General features: G+C 47.1%; 1 protein-coding gene across 2 annotated transcripts in view; it reads left to right on the forward strand.

Annotated features, from left to right (window-relative positions):
- Positions 1–23,155, forward strand: part of FHDC1 (FH2 domain containing 1) — a 40,711-nt gene extending 17,556 nt beyond the window's left edge. For both annotated transcript variants that reach the window (XM_032413019.1, XM_032413020.1), the window contains exons 4-12: positions 188–290; positions 6,040–6,125; positions 6,213–6,313; positions 9,013–9,083; positions 9,184–9,291; positions 11,068–11,138; positions 13,336–13,453; positions 17,070–17,234; positions 19,487–23,155. In XM_032413019.1, the coding sequence (XP_032268910.1) occupies positions 188–290; positions 6,040–6,125; positions 6,213–6,313; positions 9,013–9,083; positions 9,184–9,291; positions 11,068–11,138; positions 13,336–13,453; positions 17,070–17,234; positions 19,487–21,532 (2,869 nt within the window). In that variant the 3' untranslated portion in view covers positions 21,533–23,155. The remainder of the gene's footprint in view (positions 1–187; positions 291–6,039; positions 6,126–6,212; positions 6,314–9,012; positions 9,084–9,183; positions 9,292–11,067; positions 11,139–13,335; positions 13,454–17,069; positions 17,235–19,486) is intronic.
- The last annotated feature ends 245 nt before the right edge of the window (positions 23,156–23,400 follow it).

Consider the following 23,400-nt stretch of genomic DNA (forward strand, 5'->3'; position numbering starts at 1 on the left):
GTGTGTCAGGATCCCCACTTTCCCTGGCACTGGGGCTCCTGTGATCACTGACAAAGCACATCCCCCAGACTGGGAAGAAGGTGGGCTGGAAAAAGGGTAGAGGTGATTTGTTTTAGTTTCCACTGACTTGTGTTTCTTTGGCACTCCAACAAACGTAAAGTGGAATCTAATTAATTGTCTTTTCAAGGTCTCCTCAGTCCATTGTGGAAGATATTCATCAAGGAAAGAGTGAACATTATGGATCAGAGACCTTGCGAGAATTTCTTAAGCTTTTGCCGGAGTCAGAGGAGGTAAGGAATTTGGCACAGGAGTTTTAGATGTTAGGAGCAATGATCAAAGCTCAATATTTTTCAGAGTGTCAAAACTCACATGGGAAGGGCACTCTGCTACCCAGAGCCAGAGTCTTCCCACATACAAGTAAAAAAGTGACCTAGTATAAATTGTGGAGTTAGGGAACCTAGGTTTAAATTGGAGCTGTCCCCTTGCTTGGGCAAATTTCCTAACTCCAGTGAACTTAGTGTCCACACCTATATAGTGAGGGTGTGGGTGCCTGCCTCACGGATTGCCAGGAGGCGGAAACCCTAGTTATGCATCGAGGATGGTACCTGGCACATGGGACCTCAAGAAACTTCGGTTTCCTTTTCCATTACCAATGATGGTTTTTGCCGAGGCTGCACCCAGGTTATTTTATAAATATGTATACTTTTTATACATAAAAATAAAAGGAAACCGCTTCTGGATAAAATGCTCTAAAATTTTGGAGAGGTAGGTAAACTGTTAAGAAACGTTGTGTCTGGAATTGACTTAAAGGTGAAAATTGCTGTGATAGCCATGTAGTACCGCACTATAGGTATTGATCTTTTTTTTTGGACTGAATTAACTGAACCGTTGAATGGTTGGGAGCTTGATAGGAAAAAAAAAACATCGGAAAAACAATTTTATAAAGCCTTATAAAATTGTGGGGCGCCTGGGTGGCTCAGTCGTTAAGCATCTGCCTTCAGCTCAGGTCATGATCCCAGGGTCCTGGGATCAAGCCCCACATTGGGCTCCCTGCTCAGTGGGAGGCCTGCTTCTCCCTCTCCCACTCCCCCTGCTTGTGTTCCCTCTCTCGCTGTGTCTCTCTCTGTCAAATAAATAAATAAAATCTTAAAAAAAAAAACCTTATAAAATTGTAATATTGCCTTTTATTTCTGAAGAATGGGGCCCTGAAAAAATTCAGTAAGAAATTACATGAATATATGTGCTTGTGAACATTTGAATAATGTAGAATCTTACAGTTAAGTTATCCTTTTACCCACACTGCTGGTTCCTCTCTTCCCCATCCCACTCCTCTTCCCACACAGAATTTATGGAATTTGACTTTAGTGCCATAAATAACAAGAGGGGAATATATCTGTACTTTTTCTTTTATGTCAATCAGTGATAAACTTGCAATGCCAACTCAAGGGTCTTACTAGGTAACTTGAGTATTCTGGGTCTATTTGAGGAGCTGAACCTCTCTCTATGTCAGGTTTTCTGTTTGCAAATTAAGTGTAATTTACCTAAGCCAAGATTAATTACCAGCATTTATTAATGATAGTAAAGGGTCCTAAAGTCTTGAGGGAAATGTACATCAAATCCTAATTTACCCTGGATCTTATACACTGAACAGTCCCTTAGTCTTTTTTAATGTAGAGAATGAGAGTTTCAAAAATCTTTAATTAGGATGGGTAGGGTTTAATTAATTTGGATTTTAAAAAGATTGAGTTGTTGAAATCTTATTCCTCTTTGGGCTTTTTTTTTTTTTTTTTAAAGATTTTATTTATGTGGGGCTCAATCCCAGGACCCTGGGATCATGACCTGAGCCGAAGGCAGATGCTTAAGGACTGAGCCACCAGGCGGCCTGTGAAAAGCTCTAAATTTCTAACTAAAGGGAGACTAGGCGGGGGAGAAGCTGCCAGCTTCATACCATGGTAAAGAGGTGGGACAGTAAGGCCGCGTTTTCCTAATATCTTCATTTCTAATTTTAAATTCAGAGGTGATTGGAGAACGCAAAGGCTGTGGGAGACTCGGGGATTTTTCAGAGAAGCAACTTAGCTGTCAAGCCTCCCATGTTGTTGAGTTGTGTGTGGGGGGGCATAATTCAAAGGGGGGATGTTAAGGGCAAGATGACTGAAACCCACCTGAGCACTGTCCGGCGGCTGGAGGCATTCACTCTCCCCCAGACAGTTAGCCGGTCCCGGAGACAGTGTCCTGCTGGGATGAGACGGAGCCCTGAGACCCTGCGCTGCGTCCCAGCCACTGAGCCAGGCACAGCTGCCTGTCCTGTCACCCTCCTGCTGCAGGGTCATCCTCAGCCTGAATATCCGACAAGCTTGGTCACACTTCTTCTTGTTTACATTACCAGCTCTGGGCTTCAGTTCACCACACCCTCCACACTCAGCTGGGAGCTTCCTTCAGCAGGAACACCCTGACAGTCCCCAGGGCTTCTTGGCGCCCCTCCCAAAACCACTGTGGGGATCTGTGCTAGCAGAGGGCGTCTCGGTGCGGGCCAAAGCCACCTCATGACAGATGCCTGCTGCAAAGGCCCCCTGACCTTGCCACGAGCGCCGCGTGGCCCCTGGCACCGCCTGGATCAGGGCCGGCCCCTGAGTCTTGGGTAGAGGGTGGAGGATGGGGATGAGGCCAAGGAGGAGCCAGGGCCAAGTGAGAGAGGTTTAGGAATGTAGCAGAAATATGTTAATAAATGCACAAGTGTCTGCGTAACTGCATGTTGCTAAGCCTGTGGTGTAATGTTCTGTGCTCATTTTTAGCACAGGAAGGGACTAAACATCTATGGAGTGTTGTCCCTGTGTTGCAGGCCCTGGGCAGGGCAGAATCCAGCCGAGCGAGATAATGTGTTCAAGTGTGTAGCCCAGTGCCTGGCACGTAGAAGGTCACTCAGTCATAGCTCTGATGATTCGGGGTACCTTTTGCATTGAGTCCTCCCAGCCACATCGTCAGATACTCCTTATGGTACGGATGGGAAACAGGCTCACACAGGTTCGCTAGAACTCCTCTCACGTGTCCCTCCTGGTCGATAGGCCAGAGAGGAAGGTGGATTTGCACATGATGCGTCTGACCCCAGAACAGTTCCTTCTGCTACACCCCCACTGCATCCCTTTGAGGAAGGAAGGGCAAAGGTTCTCAAAACCCCACCTCGCACTGCGCGGCCTTCCTCCCAGCCTTTTCATCACTCCTGCTGCAGAGCAGAGCACCGGTGTGAGTGTCGCTTGAGTGATACTGTAATCTTATCAGCATGTTGAAAAATAGGAGCGGAAACGGCCCTTTTTGGTCATGCGTTCTCAGCTGACAAGCCAGCAGAAGGTTAATTTGTTTTCAGGATTTCTCTGCCCCTCCCCACAAATCACTGGTCTGGCATGTTTGTTCATCTTGCTTTCAACTCATGCTTAAAACTTGCAGAGGAAGAAGACAGACCCAGAAATAAAAGCCCTGGGAGGGGGTTCTTTGCCATGAAAAGTATTCCTGTGGCCAGAGAGGGACAAGGGACAGGTTGGCATAGGAGCCGGGTGGATGGTGGAAGGGAGCCCTGACGCAGCCCGCGAGCCCTTCCTCCATTGGGGCTGGGGCCCCATCCCTGCATCACTGTCAGGGATAGAGGGCTGGAAGGTGGTAGAAGTTTTCTGTTCTCTCTGGCAGCTGGTTGGTTGCCGCCTCTGACATTTTTATCACCTCATTCCAACCTTCTATGCCAACTCTGCCCCTGGGGGGTGGGGTGGGGAGAATGACCGGGAGGAAGCCCCAGGGTCTTCCCTTGGGGTGAGTCTGTTGGTGGGAAATCTTGCTATTTCCAGGCCATGTGAGTGGAATTAGATGGGATGAAGGAGGTCTGTCTGCCCTTTGGAATGTATGAGTCTTAAGGAGCATGCTGTTTGCTATTAGGACAGAAACTGGGCACAGCCAGGTCGTAATGAGAGTCACTTGGCTCAGCCAACAAAATTATGCCTAACAATGTGTGATAAATGCTTTTTGATGATGACGAGAATGCACAATAATTATAGGGTTTGTTCACCTCTCTTTTTTTTACCTCCTTACCACTGTGAAGGTACCATAATCCTTCTTAATGAACACAAGTCTCATTTTGAAATGGAATTCAGAACTGTATACATGGCATTTAAATTAAATACTATCTTTCTATCACCATTCTCTTGAACTCCATAAACATTTTTAGCTCTTTATATAAGTGAAGGAGATTAATCATTGTTCAGTTACAGTTGAGCACATGTTTAATGGAAATATCTTCCAAGTTTATTTAGCATGACCTATTCTATATGCTTTAGTCAGGAAATTGTGCTGTTATTTTCAGAAGCTTTGCACATGCTGCATAGATGGTCTTATAAAAGGTACAACCTCACTCTGCCCCTTTCCATATATAGTGAATTGCTAAACTCTAGTTCAGAAGGGATCAGGATTCATCCTATGGTTTTCTCTGTTCAGCAGCCAGGCACCGATTTGGGTTTAGCTAAACCAAAAATTCCATCTGCCCTTAAATTGAGTATGACTAAAAATAGTAAATTCAGTTTAGGGCCCTAAAGGTAGGGGAAGTAATGCAATTCTATAAATGGCTATTTTCTGCCCATTTAAAAAAAAATGTAGTCTTAAGCATCAGACTTAAGTCTTGGGTATGCATCTGCACTGTGACATTTTGTATTTTCAGGTAGTTGATGTAGATACTTCGGATCTTTGCAAATATTCCCTCCTCTGTTTTTGAACTATCATTTCCTATTTTCAAGACACTGAAAAGTCATGTTATTTTTATGGGCACCCGCCATAATCCTGGGGATGGAAGAGAGTAAGCTTTATAAAGGTAATGAAAGATGGTAAGTGCTCACTGGCAACAGTTAGCTGCAGAGGTAGGCTGTCTACTCGTAGTCCCAAGGTTCGATTTACCATAAAGTGTTTTAGTTGGAAGACGCTCTAAGCCAGTGGATGTAGAAAAGTTTCTGCCATTGGGCCAGTCCAGTTCTCTGTGTGAGGGAGGCACTGATTTGCTCTGATGCAGTTTGAGAACTTTCTCTTTGCTTCCATCCCCACCTACTAGCTGTTTGGCTATATTCCTGTGTCAGAACTCTTTCATTTTTCTTGGCTACGGTTGAAGGAATAACTTTTAGTTGAGTTTAATTTTTTACAAGAGTAATACATGTTCATTGTAGACATTTTAGGAAACAAAAATGAGCAGCAGAAGAAAATAATAGTCCCTGTAATCCTGTCACCTCGTGCGGGTGGGGCCTTCTAGTCTTTTTCCCCACACCTGTGGTGTGTGCATGGAGGGTGGGCGGGGGGGGGGCGGGTATAGTGGACGCTTCTTTTAAAATTTCTAGGAATGGGATCTGACCATACATTCTGTTTTATTACCTGATCTTTTTCATAGGGGGAGGTCTTGACATTGACCCATCAGCTGCTTGAGCCATTTTCCTTTTTCTCTGCCACTGGAGAGCCAATGTGTCCACGCCTCAGCACACAGTAGCCCCTTGCTGTAAGGCTATTCTGTGTGGAGGGGGACTTGGCCAGAGAAAGGTCTGTTAGCCCTCCCCCAGTCTGAGAACTTTATGTCCAAACTACCCAAAATACTAAGATTTTTTTCATTAGGGACCTAGAGGACCATGTTATAATGACGACCCAGTGTCCTCTTTCTTCTCCCAGTGATCTCCCTTCCAGATTATAACTTACAGAAAATTCTCATCCTTAGAACTGACCCTTTGGTAACCTCCCTGAGGAGTCCTGTGGCTCTAGTTCTCTGGTTTGATGGAGGTTATTTATACCCACACACATGACACAGCTCTTCTCCCTCTCATTTGTTTGGTTTTTCTTCTTTCAAAAAAAATAGTAGATGCGATGATTTCCTTCTCTGTCTTTTCTTGGGTCTACATTTTTATTAATTTGAATTTAGCACTGGAATCTTACTTTCTTACAGGGATTCTAAGAGGACATTTAAAATAATGTTACATTTTAATCACAAGTTATTTTTTTTCTCTACCCTCTTTTCTGTTTGGCTTTTAGATAAAGAAATTGAAAACATTTAGTGGAGATGTGTCCAAGCTGTCCCTGGCGGACTCCTTTCTACACTACTTGATTCAGGTGCCAAAGTAAGGATCGTCCATCACAGCTCTTTACAGAGGAAAGTTTTAAAATCAGTGACCTCAAACGCTACAGTTTTACTTTTTATTTTTCAGCTATTCACTTCGGATCGAAGCCATGGTGCTAAAGAAGGAATTTTTACCTTCTTGTTCTTCTCTGTACACAGACATAACAATTCTGAGAACTGCTACAAAAGGTAAGTGAACACATGATGCTTCATGGAATTTGTTTTTATTAACCTTAGTGGTAGCACTTTAATTTTTATTCTTTTTTGTAAGCATTCTTCTCCTGATTTTTAAAATTAATTTATTTTTTAATTCCAGTATAGTTAACACACAGTGTTATCTTAGTCTCAGGTGTACAATATAGTGACTCAGCAGTTTGACCCAGCACTCAGTGCTCATCAAGGGAAGTGCGCTCTTCATCCCCATCACCTGTTTCCCCCAGCCTCCCACCCACCTCACCTCTGGTAACCACCAGTTTGTTCTCTAGAGTTAAGCCTGGTTTTTTGTCTGTCTCTTTTTTTCTGTGTTTTTGTTTCTTAAATTCCACATATGAGCAAAATCATATAGAATTTGTCTTTCTCTGACTGACTCATTTCACTTAGCATTATACCGTCAAGATCCATCCATATTGCTGCAAATGGCAAGATTTCATTCTTTTTTATGGCTGAATATTGTTCCATTGTGTATATACACCACATCTTCTTTATCCATCCATCTATTGATGGACACTTGGGTTGCTTCCATATTTTGGCTACTGTAAATAATGCCCCAATAAACATAGAGGTGCATGTATCCCCTTGAGTTAGTGTTTTCATATATTTTGAGTAAATACCCAGTAATGGAATTACTGGATCATGTGGTAATTCTATTTTTAATTTTTTGAGAAACTCTTTTCCATAGTGGCTGTACTAGTTTGGTAGCAGTTTCTTTAAAAAAAAATACAAAAGTATTCAATTGAAATGAGAAATGCAAAGTCCTAAATCTGATACACCCTAAAAAGGGAAAAGAGATATTACCTAGGATGACAATTAAGGCTGATTTCCATTTACTTTCCTCCTTAATTAATCGATTAATTGACCAATTAATTAATTAGTATATTATCTTCCCATAAAAGAAGATTTCTTTCATCCCAAGCTTCAGAGTAGACCTTGCTGGTTGCAGCTCGCTCTTGTTCCTCTCCTAGGTCAGCTTTCCGGATGCATGCAGTGTGTGTAGTATCTGTGTGTGTGTGTGTGTGTGTGTGTGTGTGCGTGCATGCGTGTGCTCAAAACCTGGGCACTTAGGCCAGCTGCATCCTTCCTCCCATCCTCTGGCCTCTGGTGTCCAGGGCCTGCTTTTCCAGCATCGTCCCTCCTTCCTCCTGACTCTTCCTGGGCATCTTCAGTGTGACCTTCTGCAGGTTCCTGATGGTTCTGCTCTGTGTCTTCTCCCACTTGCTTCCCCTCAAGACTCTAATTCCTGGCAGGCTGTTTACATTTGAGAGGGGCGAGTGGGTCATCTCCATTTCTTTGAATGACTTGCTTGCCCAGCTTGGGCAGACTCCTCAGAGTTGCTCTCCTGTCTCCTTCCACAGTGCTGGAGTTTTACCCTCAGGCGTTTCAGACGCTGAGCAAGCAGACCTAGCACACGTGTGGGCGCTCCTCATCGCCAAGGCAGAGTCTCTGGTGTTCCCCAACCCTCACATTTTCCAGGGTTTTCAGCGCCAGCCTGATTTCCTCTGGGTGGTTTTCTGGATTTCTAGTTATTGCAGAGCTGTTGATTCGTATTTGATTTTCCTGTTTAGTTGCTCTGGCCTATGTTGAGATAAAGTTTTGCTCTTCAGCCCATCGTATTTTCTTCAGTTTAGAGAGGAGACTAAGAATTAAGGGCAATTTTTCTTCTTTCAATAGGGAGGCCTTTTAACATTTCTTCCTACACACACCAGGGCTATTGCAGCAACTTTGGAAGGGCCATCCCTCCTGTTCACGTTGAAATGGAATAGTTTTCGTATTGAGCCATGCAAATTCATGGGCACGGTGGAAACGTTTCTTATCTGGTTAACCTTCAAATACTGGCCTTCTTAGATAACATAATGCAGGCAGTGATCCAAATGTAATTTTTTGAAAGTAATACCACACTTAATGGGGAATATGAACTTAAAAAAATCGTGGGTAGCTTTTTATTATCTATATATACTATAATTTTAATAATCATCAAAATTCACTTTTAGCTTTTGAAATACATTAACAATTTTTAACATTGTTAATTTGCATAGATGTGTGTACAAGAGCTTCTATGTTTAAAGAACTAGTTTAAAGATATATTACAATGATAAGCTCCTTTACAACCTTTAAGCCAATCCAAACGAAATGTATAGTTTTGAATAAAATGGACAGAGTCTCTGGGTGCCTGGCCCCTAAGGGTTAGTGCTTTGCAAGTTATTTACATGTCATCCCAGCCTGTTTATTTTTTATCTCCTCATGGCTCGTGGACTAAGCAAAATGTTGGTCTCTCTTAGTTTTCATATTCTATAAATATAATTTCAAAGGCTAGTGGAGATAGAGGAAAAAAAATAAAGAATGGCTGACAAAAAGCTTGCTCCTATAACACAGTGTGCTGCTTTTCATAAGGCCTTTGCATTTTCCACTCCTTGAAAATTTTCCTTATTGAAGTTTTTTTGTGATATATTGAAGCATCATACATATTGATTCCCAGTTAAACACTAGGACACAGATTGCCCGTAGCAAATGGCGCATTAGATATACCACAGAATGTGCTGCTTGATTTGTTTTTTCCTGTCTCAATATGGGGTTTAGGGTCAGAGCTTGCTTCAGGCCCTCTTGAACTCAGATGTGGCAGCTGTCTTTGTGCATTTCAGCTGAAGGTACCATGGTGTGTTCTTTTTTGACAGAGCTGATGTTGTGTGAGGAGCTACATTCAATATTACACTTGGTGCTACAGGCGGGGAATATCATGAATGCAGTAAGTAAAAGTCAAAAAAATTACAATGTTGTGTTTCTAAGTTTATTTGTCCGTCCAAAGGTATATGTATATATTTTTTCTTTTGATTTGTCTTCTTTAGGGAGGGTATGCTGGCAATGCAGTAGGATTTAAACTGTCTTCTTTGCTCAAATTGGCAGACACAAAAGCAAACAAACCTGGGATGAATCTTCTGCACTTTGTTGCACAGGTAGGTGGAAGTGGTGAATTCAGAGAGAGAGAGAATGAGCGTGAATCCTCCCTGGAGGTGGGGAGGTTTTTCCCAGGTATTAGGTGGCATCACACAGAGATGGGAAAGGACATGGTGGGCTCCAAGAAGGTTCTATTTGCAGAAGCACTCTGCAGATTCCTGAGCTGAGCTGAGCTGAGCTGCGCCTAGGGTTGTAGGATAAGAGGGAAGTGGAGGGGTTGGGGGAGGCACAGGGGTCAGGGTTGGTGAAGCCCGGTTAGGAAGGATCCACATCCTAAACACTGAGGAATTTGGATTCATGCTTTAGCAATAGGGAGCCAACGGAAGTTTGTGCACAGCAAAATGGCCTGACCAGGGTGGCTTTGTTTTTAGGAAAATAAGGCAATATGGAGGATGAGCTAGAGTGAAGAGAGAACTAGAAATGGGGCACCTCTTGGCAGAAGTTGGCTCTCTGATCGTTTGGCGAGAGCTGAGAATCAAGAGTCATGGCCAAAGGGATGGAGAGCAGAGGCCTGGGTGCTGAAACATTCCCAGCGTTGGGTTGACTAGATTTGTGACTGGTTATGTGTAGAGTGAGGGAGCCAGGGCAATGAAAAAAAGTCACTTCCATTTGTTTCCCTTTGTGAACTGTAAGTCAGGGTGCCTTGCCACAAACACAGGCCTTGGGGTCTGCACTCTGTTCATCACCTCCGTTTCTGACTGGGGCTTTGGGATACCAAAACAACCAGTTACAAAGTGAAAAATCGGCCAACGTTGTTAAATTATCTCAAATTATGGATTGTAGCACTTTGTTTTCTCTTCACTGGATCACATTTGTTGTTTTGACAGCAATCACACTGACGTAGCTCTAAGCTGGGGAGGAAGCTGGGCTGGTTTCCATTGTGAGCTTCAGAACAGGACAGAACTGGGATTTTGACATGTCCTTTATTAGCTGTACTTCCTCAGATGAGTTACTTAAATGTTAAGACCCTCAATTTCTTCCTCTAATCACGGGGCTAGTGATCCTTTAAAACAGGTACCCAAGAGGGCTGACGGGGATAATTCCATAAAGTGCTTACTTCAGTGTTTGGCCCATAGTAAGCTCTCCATAAATAACACACACAATTATTACTACATTCTTCAGAAGACAAAGGACATGTTGAACTCAGGACTCACTTAAAATTTAATTTTCAGGGCACTGAAACCAGAAAATGTGTTCCTTATCCCATGTGCCTTACAGCTAGTCTTCCAGCAGTCCCTTTAGATCCATGGAGCCAGGTGCTCTGTGTAACTTGGTTCCAGCCCATGGGGGGGACGTTTCCAGAGTTGGTAATTGCACCCTTCATATCCACCCTCCTTGTATCCCCTGAACAGGTGAAGAATCCAAATGCCTCCATGGCTTTTGCACCTTCTGATTAAACTCAGTTTGCAAACTGGTTTAACAGTTGAAGGCATCTCGGTCATTTAAAGGCATACTCATAGGAATGGGTGGTATTTAAGCAGGATATATTGGATTCTCTCAGAAACAATGGGCCCTGCTAAGCCACCACCCACTTCCATTGAGTTTGTGTGCCCATGAATTGTATTTCACGTCGGTTGCTCTGGGAAGTTATATATATCTTGAGAGTAGGGGAGTTCTGGTAAATCTTACTAAGAATATAAGAGTTCATGTTTCAGTGAATTGCTTTGAATATATCAAGCATAAAAACAAGAACTTTAAGGTTCCTTTCAGCCTTGGGATAATTGTTTCCTTCTAGTTTTATACATACAGTAGAGAAAATTCTGTTTTTATTCTAGGAAGCCCAAAAGAAAGATGCCATTCTTCTAAACTTTTCTGAAAAATTGCATCACGTTCAGGAGGCTGCTAGGTGAGCAAAGAAGACTGAAAGTGAATTCTGAGAACTCAGTTTTGTTTTTTTTTCAATTACTTTTTAGATTTATTTATTTATTTGAAAGAGAGAGGGCATGAGCAGGGGATAGGGGGAGAGGGAGAAGCAGACCAGGGAGCCAGATTTGGGGCTCGATCCCAGGACTCTGAGATCATGACCTGAGCTGGAGGCAGACGTATAACCAACTGAGCCTCCCAGGCGCCCCTAAACTACTTTTAATGAAACTGGTGAATATTTTATAACTTTTAGAAAGTTTTGTCTCGTTGAATTTTCAGACCTTCCTTTTATTTGCTTACAGAGGTGTGTGTGTGTACCTTTGGCATTTGGGGGTTTTGAAAAATTAGTCTTTATTTTTAATCTAAAAAACTCTATTGCAGTCTTTTCTAATGAATATCATCAGTGTAAAAACAATATGGATTAAGAACTTCAAATCCCTCCACACCCAAAAGATAGAGCTCAAACAACACAGCTTATTACCTTGGGAGTTGGTATATATCAGTCAAACTTCCAGGGCCATTTCCTTGTAGAATCTAGCATGGTACATTTATTTTCTATTGCATTAGAAGAAGTTGGAACCATACCAAGGGTTGTGAAAGGATTTTGTTTTAAATTAGTCACTCAACTTACAGAGAAAGTATCTACCAAACATAAAGCTGTGTTTACATCACTTTAATTTGCTTCTGATCCCAGTATAGATGTGCATTTTAATGTGGCTATAATCTGTATACGTGAGCTATTTTGAGTTCCATGTTTTTTAAATTTACAGTACATATCCACGTATCCAGTGGTATATGTTCAATAACCGGCTTCCCTGGAAAGAGGTCCTGATTTGTAGCATTTGCTGATCTCCATGGTGTAAATACTGCTCCCGTGGCAGGTGGCCTCACTGAGGAAGGAGTTGGGAGGGGTGCCCACAGCCACAGTGGCCTCTTGCAGGCTGGCTCCAGTGAACCACTTCAAGTCCTACACTTGCTATCTGAGTGATTATATCTGATTAGGATGGCTATGAACCCTGTGCATAAATACATGAACCAAAGCTTTTCAAGCCAAACCCTGTCATTGGCCAGTGTCTCAGTATTATTGACTGTGAACATCTAACCACAGATTACATGTCTTCCCCAAAGCGAGCTTATAAGGCCGAAGCTGTGAACAGTTCATAGTTCCCATTTACAGATTTTTGGATTATTCCCCCCAAACAATGAGCATCTTATAAGATATAAACTGTTCTGGTTTTGAATTTCTAAAAGAAATTCGTGTGGGAATATTTTTTCCTCTGACTAGTATAGAAATGTTACTAAGAGGTATGTATAGAGAGAAATAACCATTACGTTTTTGAGTTGACATTTGTGGTCAGAATCAGCTGGGGAAGTTTAGCTAGATACTGTCTTAGAAAATAAAGTTTGTTTATTTGAGATGGAAGGTGAAGTGTCCTGGTGAAGTACAAACATCACAGATGGGTGCCAACAACCAATGAAGGTGGAAAACTTCACTGCATAAAGAAATGTCAGAATTCACAGTGGACGCATGAAAGCATCCTAGCATATGAGTTTGCTAAGTGAATTCCACCTGGATTTTAGGTTTCACCTACTCACTCTACCTAGTGACAGAGGTATCACTCCTGCTCTCCTAATCTTGACTGACATATGTAACAAAAGCCTTGCAAACAGCCCCGCCATTTCTTTGCAGAATTGTTAGCCATGTGTTAGTTCTCTCTATCATACCGAGGGCTTACTCTGGCTGTCCGTGGCAACATGAGGTCTGCTTAGTATCTCCTGATTGCCCTGAATGCCTACACCGCCTGGCTTTGCATGAGTTAGAGCTTTTATATTTGTGCCGGAGGAGAGGGGAAATATCTGAGGCCTTTTGGCTTTTATTTTGTAATGCTTCTTGCATAAAGGTGTTCAGACCCACTTTATGAACAGCTTTACAATTCTCATGGGTTCGTTATCTCACCAATAAAGACAAAGTTACACAGCCATCTCTCTTTAAACCAGTGTGTCTCTAGGAAGAAATGGACTCTTAAAAAAACGGGCAAAAACTCTAAGTGTGGTAAATGTCATCACAGAAGCTCTGCCGTCCATGTCTAGGTTTGACCCACAGTTGGTCTTGTTTGATGTACCTCCATGACACATGGCTTCCCTGTCCCACATGCCCACTCTCCCCTTTCTGCTTGTAGATTATCTCTGGATAACACGGAAGCAGAACTGCACTCGCTCTTTAACAGGACGAGATCTCTGAGGGAAAACATTCAGCGGGATGGTGAACTTTGTCAGCAGATGGAAGATTTCCTTCAGGTTCGTGGGTGATTGGAGTCCGTCTCTCTCTTTTTGGCTTCCAGCAGCACCTGCCAGGGCTGGTTCAGTCCGCACGGCTTTGGGGAGGTAGCAGGTTCCCATTCATATTCTCCTCCCTGGGTCGATAAAAGGAACTTTGTATTTCAGTGCCCATTCTTTGCGGGGTTGGTTTTCTCGCAGGGGCCGTCGAATGTGGTCTGAACCAAGGGCTGGCCTCCGTTTATCGCCACGGGATTGACATCATCATACCATGCTGTAGCGAACTGGTATCAGCGTAGGGAGCAAACGCTTGGCAGCTTATGCCTGGCAGCTCAGGTTTTGCTTCTCAGCCATGGTGTAGGAGTTTCTGCCTCCTAATCAAACCTTTGGACGACAGAATGAAGTTCCACAGAAATCGTAGACACCTGAGAACTCGGGCTGTTGTTTCTTCACTTGTTTTTATTGAAGAAACAAGCTACGTTTTGGCATGTTTTATGATGAGAGGGGGAGCACACATGAGAGCTGTGCCTATCAACACCCCAAATACATCAGCCCACAGGGTGTGTCAGGCGCTGCTCTGAATAACATCAACAAGAAAACAGCAGAGTGGACATGTTTGTGTCAGCTCACTGTGACTCACTAATCACATAGTCTGACATGCTTCTTTTATCTTCCTTATTTGTAAAAAAAAAAAAAACAAAAACCAGTGGCAGCTTTTCATGCTTTCAATCTTCAGGGGAAGTGGCATGCTACCTTAAATATCAGTGCTTCTAGCCTCGCGAGGTATGGGGGGGTGTGGCGGGGCTGCCCTTGGTGCCAGGAACAGTGTGCTCTGAAGGTTGTACGTTGACTCGTAATTAAGCTACAGCAAGCAAATATTCTATGTCTCAGCTCCCATCGGCAAACATTTTGTTTGGCTCTGGTGGGAGTTTATTTTTCTGATTAAACATGTGCTCTGTATTTTCTTTCAACTATAACCAAACAGATATTCTCTTTTACATGCACAGATTTTTCTCAAAGTGAAACAACAAAGCAAACACCACCACAGAAACACCTAGCAGTAGGTAAGAAAGTACTCCGCAGTAAGCACATGCAGACAAATGAGGGAAAGTCAGAAACTGAGGGAGAAGGCCCGTCCCACAGTGAGATGAGAATTCTGGATGTCTCCTTCCCTGGCTCTTAAATTAAACATTAATATTTTATGCTATACATAGCAGTGCAGAAAGGCGTATGATGAAAAACAGCTCTGTCTCAGCTGTACCCCTGGACTGCTCTTTCAAGGAGACTTTGTTTTAACTCTAAATGCTTCTTTCTAGTAGTCATTTTTATCTGTGTAAATAAAATGTTCCCACACAGCTATTTATTTTTCTTTTTTATATTCAATTTCTTTTTAAATAGCGGAGGGGGTGTAATTCTGTAACGTAGGGTAGGGCCAGGCCATGAAGGGCTTTGAATGCCAATCTGAAAACATGGGACTGTGCTCTTAGCCATGGGGAAAGATTGAAGTTGTTTGAGGAGAAAAAAGACAAGAACACAGTTTTGTAAATCTGTTTCAGTATTCTGACCATCTGGGCAAGAAATAACGAATAAATTGGTTTGGAACTTGGGTCTGGAGCAGGCAGGTGAGACGTGAAAAGTTGAATTTGCTAGCACAACTGTTCATGTCTTGTCAATTATCCTCGGCCAGTGTAGCTTTGGACTTTGTCATTTGGGGTCCTAACTGTACAGAAGACTAACTCTTGGCAAAGAAAAACCCTCTGAGCTGGGTGATTTTCCACACCCATATTCAGAATGTTTCACTTTCTGGAGTCCTCAGGATGACTGCAGTGCGTGTAAGTTTTTCCTTCCTGGTTCTGTCTCCATCCCCACGGGATCTAGTGATGAGACAAGGGAGGCGGGGCTAAGCTCCCATGTAGGTTCTTGTCAAGAGTCCTATTTTTCTGCAGTTGAGTTATTTTTGGCTGGAATCCACCTTTCCCCTGTGGAAGAATGACAGGCAAACATTTATCCTTTCATGAATACCCTTCTCCCCATAAAGAATAATAGAGCATGAATGCACACAGTGCCTTGGGCTACTGACTCAGATGGTTACTTTCTCTGGTATTCAGTTTCCTAAATGGTTTTGGTTTCTTACTACCTCTTGAATATGTTTAGTGTAAGAAAAGGACTTTTAAGGGGGTAAGTGTGTTGGAGTGCGTGGGAGGTGATGAGTCTTCTCAGAATTGCTCTTCACTCTCCAGGCATGTCTTAGCAGCAATTCCACTCCTTGAGGGTGCGCAACCCATAACGTCACATTTCCAAGGCCTGTCCCTCCACTCAAAGGAAGTTTCTCAAATGTAAGCCTTTTTAAAAACATGATATGTGTGATTTATCAAGTAATGTACTTCACGCATTCCTTCTTCATATGAATTAAGCCTTGTTACCCAGTGAAACAGGAAGTGACGTGAGACTTGAGAGTGATCCCAAATATTTAGTCCCCATGGGGTTGTGGCTCCTCTAAGCTGCTGCCCCCTCATTTCAGCTCAACAGTAAACATCATGCAGTGCTGTCAGGGCAGGGTGCTTGTGCGCCTGATAGATCCCCAGCCTGAAAGGGTTGGGAGCTCACCGGAGGAGAGCAGTCTTCTTTCATTTCTACTTCTTTGTTGTGGTGGTACCCAAATCCATTTGTTTTTAAGATTTTATTTATTTGAGAGAGAGGAGAGAGAGAGAGAGAGCATGAGCAGGGGGAGGAACAGAGGGAGAGGGAGAAGTAGGCTCCCCGCTGAGCAGGGAGCCCCATGCGGGGCTCCATCCCAGGACCCCGGGATCATGACCTGAGCTGAAGGCAGACGCTTAACCAACTGAGCCACCCGGGTGCCCCAATGCCTGAATCTATAGAGGCACTGGAGAGTTTGTCCTGGAAGGATTAGGAGAAAGTGAAGACGTGAAGAAGATGGGCTTGTATGGGGCAGTAGTTATTAACCATGGGGGCTCCTCAGAATCTCCTGGGGGGTTGTAACAAAATATTAGTGGTAGTTGCACCTCAGACGTACTGAAGTGCGTGGGTGATGTCCAAGCACGGACTGTAGACAGTGCTTCCTAGCTGACTTGGCTAAGCACCCTGGTTAAGAAGCCTTGGCTGGGGCGTTTGTCTGGGCACCGGGGTTTCCGTCCTGTGGGGGTGACCCTGACCCTGATACAGATCATTTGAGATGAGGTTTAAAGTCCCTCTCAACAGCACAGCTCGTCAGTACAAGGGACTTCTGACATCCTGAAGTGAACCCTTGGCCAGTATAAGACTCACTTTTAAGAGAAGGAAGAACAGATGCAGAGTGAGTTTTCCTCAATAAAACCAACTTTACACCTGTGTCATTTTTCAGTGACATTGAAGGTGACCGTTGTGTCAGTGGCCTTCTGTAGATTAAAGCTCTCTAGTCTCTTTGGTGGCCTGCAACGCCTCCCACAGAAGTTCATCTTGCTTCCCCAGGGCTTTGTTTGGGTTGAAATATTTGCCTTTTGGCTGTGAGCGCGTTGGACTTGCCGTCACCCTTCCCCTTTCCCGAGACCTGAAGTTGACCCCGGGAGCACAGCCGGCGCGCAGAGCGCCTCCTCAGCTGCCTGTTGCCTTCAGCGTGTGCTTGTGTGTTCTCCCGCAGTTTGCTGTGGAAAAGCTGACAGAACTGGAGCGCTGGAAACAAGAGCTCCAGGACGAGGCCCACACCCTTATAGACTTTTTCTGCGAAGACAAAGAAACCATGAAACTGGACGAGTGCCTTCAGATATTTAGAGACTTCTGTATCAAATTCAACAAAGCCGTTCAGGTATGGCTGATGGCATCTCCGGGTTTTCTGAGTGGTGTGGCTTTTTCTGTTTTCCTCTTCCAGACCCAGCCCTCTGCCCTTGGCAGCAAGATGGTTCAGCGTCTGCGCGGTTTCAGGGAAGCGTGGCGCAGGCAGCATTGGCAGGCTCTCGGTTGGGATTCCGCGGGCTGGGGCTCTGCCTCCCAGCCCCGAGCGCCTCCCCGCGCCCGGAGGGCCTAGCCCTGGCCGCCTCAGCTGCTGTGCTGCTCATACCCACACTTGTTCCACACCCTGAAGCGCTCTGTGAGGCAGGTTTATTTATGACGGCAGCCATGATATTAACAAATCTCTTTGACGGTCCTGAATGTCTCCCCCCCACCCCCCACCCCAGGAAAGAATTTCCTCTTTCGGGGAACCCTTTGTTGCTGTGGGATGATTGGAAGGCCTTCTCTCGCCTGTTTCAAGCACCATGGCCATGGCCAGGCGGTTGGCACCACGGGGACCGTGTCGTCCTCGGCCAGAGCCGGCTTCGAAATTCTCAAGTAGTTAGGAGTCCGCTGCTGTCTGAGCGATACAGCGGCGTTTCCCGCCCTTCAACCTCCAGTTCCAGGCATCTCTGAGTTCAGCGTGGGAGCCAGAGAGCTCTGGGTCGCTTGGCTTTGCAAGTCCGACTCTCATCTGTCAATGAAAAACAAAACAACATCCCTTCACTTCAGGTGGTGATGAGGAACTAAATACTTGTGCGTGATCCCTCTCCCTGTATTTAAAAGCAGGTTTGCCCATAGCTGAATTTCTCTGAGGGACTGGTCAGGTTTCCCTCCGGCCCTGAGGAGGCCAGAGTGACTTGAGTTCTCAACCCCTCTTTTCTCTCTCCAGCTAAGAGAAGGAGGCTAAGCCTGCGGCCACGTTTCCTCTCCCTTGTCCAAGCAGTGAGCTCAGCAGTGGGAGGTGGTGGTGGGTGGTAGAGGCCAAATTGGCTCTTTCCGAGGCTCTCACTCCCTGTCAGAATTCTGCAGGCCCAAGAGGCCACCTGTGTGATTGTCTCGGCCCAGCTGTCCCGAGCGCCAGGAGCTGGCCCCACCCCCACCCCAGGCAGCCTTGGAGGAGAGGGCCCGGGGGACCTGGGACACTGGCGAGGCCCGGCCAGAGCAGAAGGAGGGGCCACGCGTCCCCAGCCAGAGTCTCACAGAAACTTGGAAGGGAAATCCACCATTTGAGGAAATTGACTTTCGAATAAAAAGTGCTATCAATAACAGATTAGGGTTGTGAGATCCACACATTTAGATGACACAAATATATATGTTTTTTTAGAAGATTTTTTATTAGAGTGTGCGCACGCGCGGGCGTGGGCGCGCGCGCAAGAGAGAGCACGCATGCGCAGGAGTGGGGGGGAGCGGCAGAGGCAGAGGGAGGAGCGGATTACCCCCTAGCTGAGCAGGAAGCCTGATGTGGGACTCGATCCCAGGACCCGGAGATTAGGACCTGGGCCGAAGGCAGACGCATAACTGACTGAGCCACCCAGGCGTCCCACAAATATATGTATATTTAAAGTGCACAGCCAGGTGGTAAAGTGTGTTTTAGTATGTGCGTTTGTTCTGGTTTGGTTTTGTTGGGGGAGGGCTGGGTACTTGGAGAAGGGTGAAGGGTGGTGGAAGGATTTGTAAAGCAAATCCTCTTGTCTCATTGTGGGAAGGGGGTGGGGCATGAGGGACCGAGACACCATGGCATCTCTGGTGTTTCCTTACCAGGGAGCATTAGAAAGAGAGATTTGACTGGCATCTCTTAATATCTTGGGTATATATTTATGCACCCAAATGGTTAAGTAGAATGTGCTGCGTGTGTGCGCACATGTGTAGATGTATTCAACACAGATGCAACAGGGAGGTATGATCTCAGGGTCCTCCTCTTTTTTTTCTCTCTGCCATTGACTAAATAGCCTTTTCCTGGAAGTCCTCTCTATCTTGCCCTGCTCAGAAGGCAAGCTGGGTTCCCTCGGAGTTGAGGTGGCCAGCATGTGTGGAGTCACAGCCCACACTTAGGGACAGTGCCTTGACCAGAAAGCTGGAAGCTGGTGGGGTCCTTTGCAGGCAGCTTTGGGAGAACTAGCCCTCTCCACACCCTCCTTACTTGCAAACTCGCAGTATCTCTGAAGCTTAGGACCCAGGCTGTCCTCCGCACCTGTATCTTGGGGTCTTAGGGCAGGTGGCTGCGGAATTGCACGCAGGTCCCATGGGTCTAATGCATCTTGGGGCTTCTCTCCACCCCTCCCTCAGGACAACCACGACCGGGCGGTGCAGGAGCTGAGGCGGCTGCAGAGGCTGAAGGAGCTGGAGCAGAAGCGTCGCTCCTGGGCAGCTGGGGAGCTTGGGGGATTCTGCCGGAGCAGCAGTGAGAATGACGTGGAGCAGCTGACCAAGAAGGGCGCGGAGGACCTGCCGCCCTTCCTGCAGCCCCGGCCTGTCAGCCCTTCCTACCGACCTCCTAACACCCGGCGCTCCCGCCTTTCCCTGGGCACTTTCGCTGACCGGGAGCTGCTGACCTTCCTGGAGAGTTCCACCGGCAGCCCCGAGGAGCCCAGCAAATTCAACAGCTTGCCCCGGAGCAGCCCCCGGCAGGCCCGGCCCACGCTGGCCTGGATGGAGCCTGGGGACCCAAGAGCCCAGGACCCCAGCCGAGCACATAGACCTCAGGCCTCAGAGGGCCAGGTGGGGGCCTCCGAGCCACCCTCATCTTGGCAGAGCCAGCAGCTCCCGGCCCCCAGGCCTGAGGACCCTATGCCCCCCTTCCCCCGAGTTCGGCGCAGTGGGGTGGGCATCCTCCGAAAGAGGAATAGCGAGCCTGTGGGCTTGGGCCCAGCCCGCTCCCCTCCACTCTCACCATTGGCTCTGGGGATTAAGGAGCACGAGCTGGTGACAGGCCTGGCTCAGTTCGACCTCCAGGGATCCAAGGGCCCAGAGGAGGCGCCCAGGTTGACCCTGAATAATGACCTCAGCCCCATGGAGCCGGCGTCTCTGGGGGATGGGAGCGTGCAGTCCCTCGGTGCCAGCCACTGCGGCCCGATGCCTGTGGGCACAGGGGCCCGGGGTGGTCTCAGCCCAGCCCTGGAGGGGGACGGGGCCGCCCCTGAGGAACCCAGTGGCAAGGCTCTAGTATCTGTGGGCAGCAGCGACCATGAGAGCAAAGACCCCGGGCCTCTGTTCTACATCTCCGACGCCACCGACTGCTCGCTGACCCTGGACTGCTCGGAGCCGGGGGAGGGGGGCGGGGGGGATGGCTCCCTGTCCTCTGGGGCTGGGGAGACAGGCAGCCAGGTCTCCTCTCACCCCACTTCCAGCCCCCTTGGGGAGGCTTCTGCTCCAGTGTCTGGGAAGAGCCAGCCCTCCTGCAAGGACAGCCTTCCCCGGGACAGACCCGCCAAAGGGAAGGATGCGACAGCACCGAAGAGAAGCGCCCTCAAGGAGGCGTCGCAGGGGGCCTCCAAGCCCGCCACTGTCCGGCGGAGCCAGGGGGCCCAGGGGGCGGCGCCCAAGCCCGTGCGGACCTTGACCGCCTCCGAGAGTGAGAGCATGCGCAAAGTCGTGCCCATCTCCAGAAGCCGGGGCTCGGTGGGCTGGAAGCGGCCCCCTCGGGAGACCCCCAGCGGCACAGACGCGCCGTGGTCGCGCCGGAGCTCCGTGCGGGGGACCTCGGACGTGTCGCCCAAGCAGTCCTCAACGGGGGCTGTGGCGGGGGCCACGGTGGCGGAGGAGCAGAGGCTGGGTAGGGTAAGCGGCGGCTCCGGCAGCGCCAGGTCAGGGAAGGAGCCCCCCCTGCAGCAGAGGGGCTCTCTCAAGAAGCCCAGCGCCAAGCCTCTCAGGAACGTCCCCAGACAGAAGCCCGATGAAAACAAGATCTGCCGCTCCAACTCCCAGGACCCTGAGAGCCCTGAAGAGGAGCCCAAGGCCCCGCCGGCCCCCAGCGTCCCCCGTGTCCCACCTCCCGTGCCGAGCTTTGCCCGAAACACAGTTGCCTCCTCCTCTCGGTTCACTAGAACAGATGCCTCTCCCGTGGCCAAAGCCCCCGGCATCACTCGGACTGTTTCCCAGCGTCAGCTGAGGCCGAAGGGTGGCCCTGAGGATGCTGCCCCCAAGGACAGCAGCACCCTGCGGCGGGCCAGTAGCGCCCGGACCCCCCAAAAGTGTCCAGAGTCTGCTGGGGCTTCCAGTGCCAACACAGAGGCCCCTGTAAAGGGCCGAGGGGCTGGGGAAAGGGCCTCCCTCAAACTGAAAAACTCCGATCGGACCACGCTAGGGAAAATGCTCGATCCCTTACGGAAGTGAAGTCAGATTGTGAGGACTGACTCCTGTGAAGAAGGACCAGCTCCGAATGTCTGTTCCGCATAAAGTGGTCCACCGGTGCCCCGCTAACGCTCAACCTCACTGAAGGTACCCGTGCGGGAGGCCTGTGGACTGTCCCCTGCTGAGCTGACGACTACTGTAAAGTCCCAAGTCTGGGTGGGTGCCTCCCTCGCACACCCTGGAGGAACCCCCTCCCAAAGCAGAGACCCCACAAAAATGCAGATGTGCAAGCTGACAGTCTTACCTACGGAGTTAAAAAAACAAAAGAATTTTGGCCAGTTTTTATATGTCAAACTTATTTTTCAATATTACACAAATTAAGTAGTTTAGTTCCTTTTGCAGAATGAAATGCCTCCCAGGAAAAGGAGACAAAACCCTTAACCTGAAGACTTTATTTTCCTGCGTTCCCTGGCCTCAGGGTTCCACCTGCCCACACACCGGCCATTGCTGGCAACTGGACTTCTGTGCAAGCCCTGGGTGTTCTGTGATTGGCACCGTCTCCTTGAAGGCTCTGCCTCGCTCGTCTCTCTCTGCGTGACTGGGTGAGGGTTAGCGTGTGGGCAGGAGGGAAGGTGAGACTGGTGGATGGAAATTGGACGCTCTTGTGTGTTCAGGCACAGACGGACAGCAGGCCCTGGCAAAATGCTGCATCTTCCCAAACTTAGAAGTGCCATCTCTTAATGGAAAGGCATCAGGGGTTCTTCAGCTGAGCACATCTTCCCCTTCCGTGTTTGCCCATTTGCGTGTCTGTTGTGAAACAGAGTGAAGGCTGCTATGACTTGGGTTCACTCTAGTTACAGGGAAGAATAAACCCTTCTGTCTCCCAGTCTTCTCCCTCCCTTCTCTCTCTCTGCCTACGGCCAGCCCTTCTCTTGCTAACCCGTCTTGGAGCCTGGAGAGTCTGTATGTCTGTGTCACTGAGGATACATCTCTTCTTCGGTACAGTGGTCTTTAAATCCCGACAAAAACCAAATCAAGTTTTTAAAAACAGACCAAAAAAACAAAAACAAAAACTCAACCCTGCTTTCAGAAGAATTTATATCATCAGGAAAATTTGGAAAAAATAGGCTTTATTCAAAAGAAAGGAGAAAACACGTACTGTTTCTACTCACTGTCCATTTCACGACTTCCTTTCGAGACTAATTAGGAAATGAGGGGGTTCTTGAAACTTTCTTGTTAAAGTTGCCGCCTGCCTTTTTTCACTTGCGGTCACTTACTGAAACCTGAGTGAAACCTTGTTTTAGATCCAACAGTGGTAGATGGATTTCAGCAAATCCCCGTGGTTGATGTTACAGTCTTCCTCCTGTAGAATGTTGCCTTCCATCCAAATTAATTGGAAACTCTGAGCTTCCGTAAGTCAGCTAAATTGAAACGGTAAACTTTATGGTTAAAGAAGTAAGGCACTTGACCACAAAACCTCTTATAAAAATGGCCTTGGGTAGATATTTCCTGGGCCCCACAAAGATGGTTATGGGAATCCTGCACTGTTTTTCACCGTCTCAAAAAGCCTAAGAAATCATATATTTAACCATGCAGACAATGTTGAAAACATAGGGCCTATGGGTGGGTGGAAATGGATGAAAGCGGTCAAAAGTTGGTGGATAGTGGGGCGCCTGGGTGGCTCAGTCGGTTAAGCATCTGACTCGTGATTTTGGCTCAGGTCATGATCTCAGGGTTGTTGGATGGAGCCCTGCATTGGGCTCCACGCTCAGCACAGAGTCTGCTTGGGATTCTCTCTCTTCCTCTCCCTCTGCCCCTCCCCCCACTCATGTGCACTCTCTCCCTCCCTAAAATAAATCGATCTTAAAAAAAAAAGTCTGTGGATAGTGATGAGGTCAGGACCTCCAGGT

This window comes from Phoca vitulina, unplaced genomic scaffold (assembly GCF_004348235.1).
Source record: "Phoca vitulina isolate PV1807 unplaced genomic scaffold, GSC_HSeal_1.0 scaffold14, whole genome shotgun sequence".
NCBI classification, from domain to species: domain Eukaryota; kingdom Metazoa; phylum Chordata; class Mammalia; order Carnivora; family Phocidae; genus Phoca; species Phoca vitulina.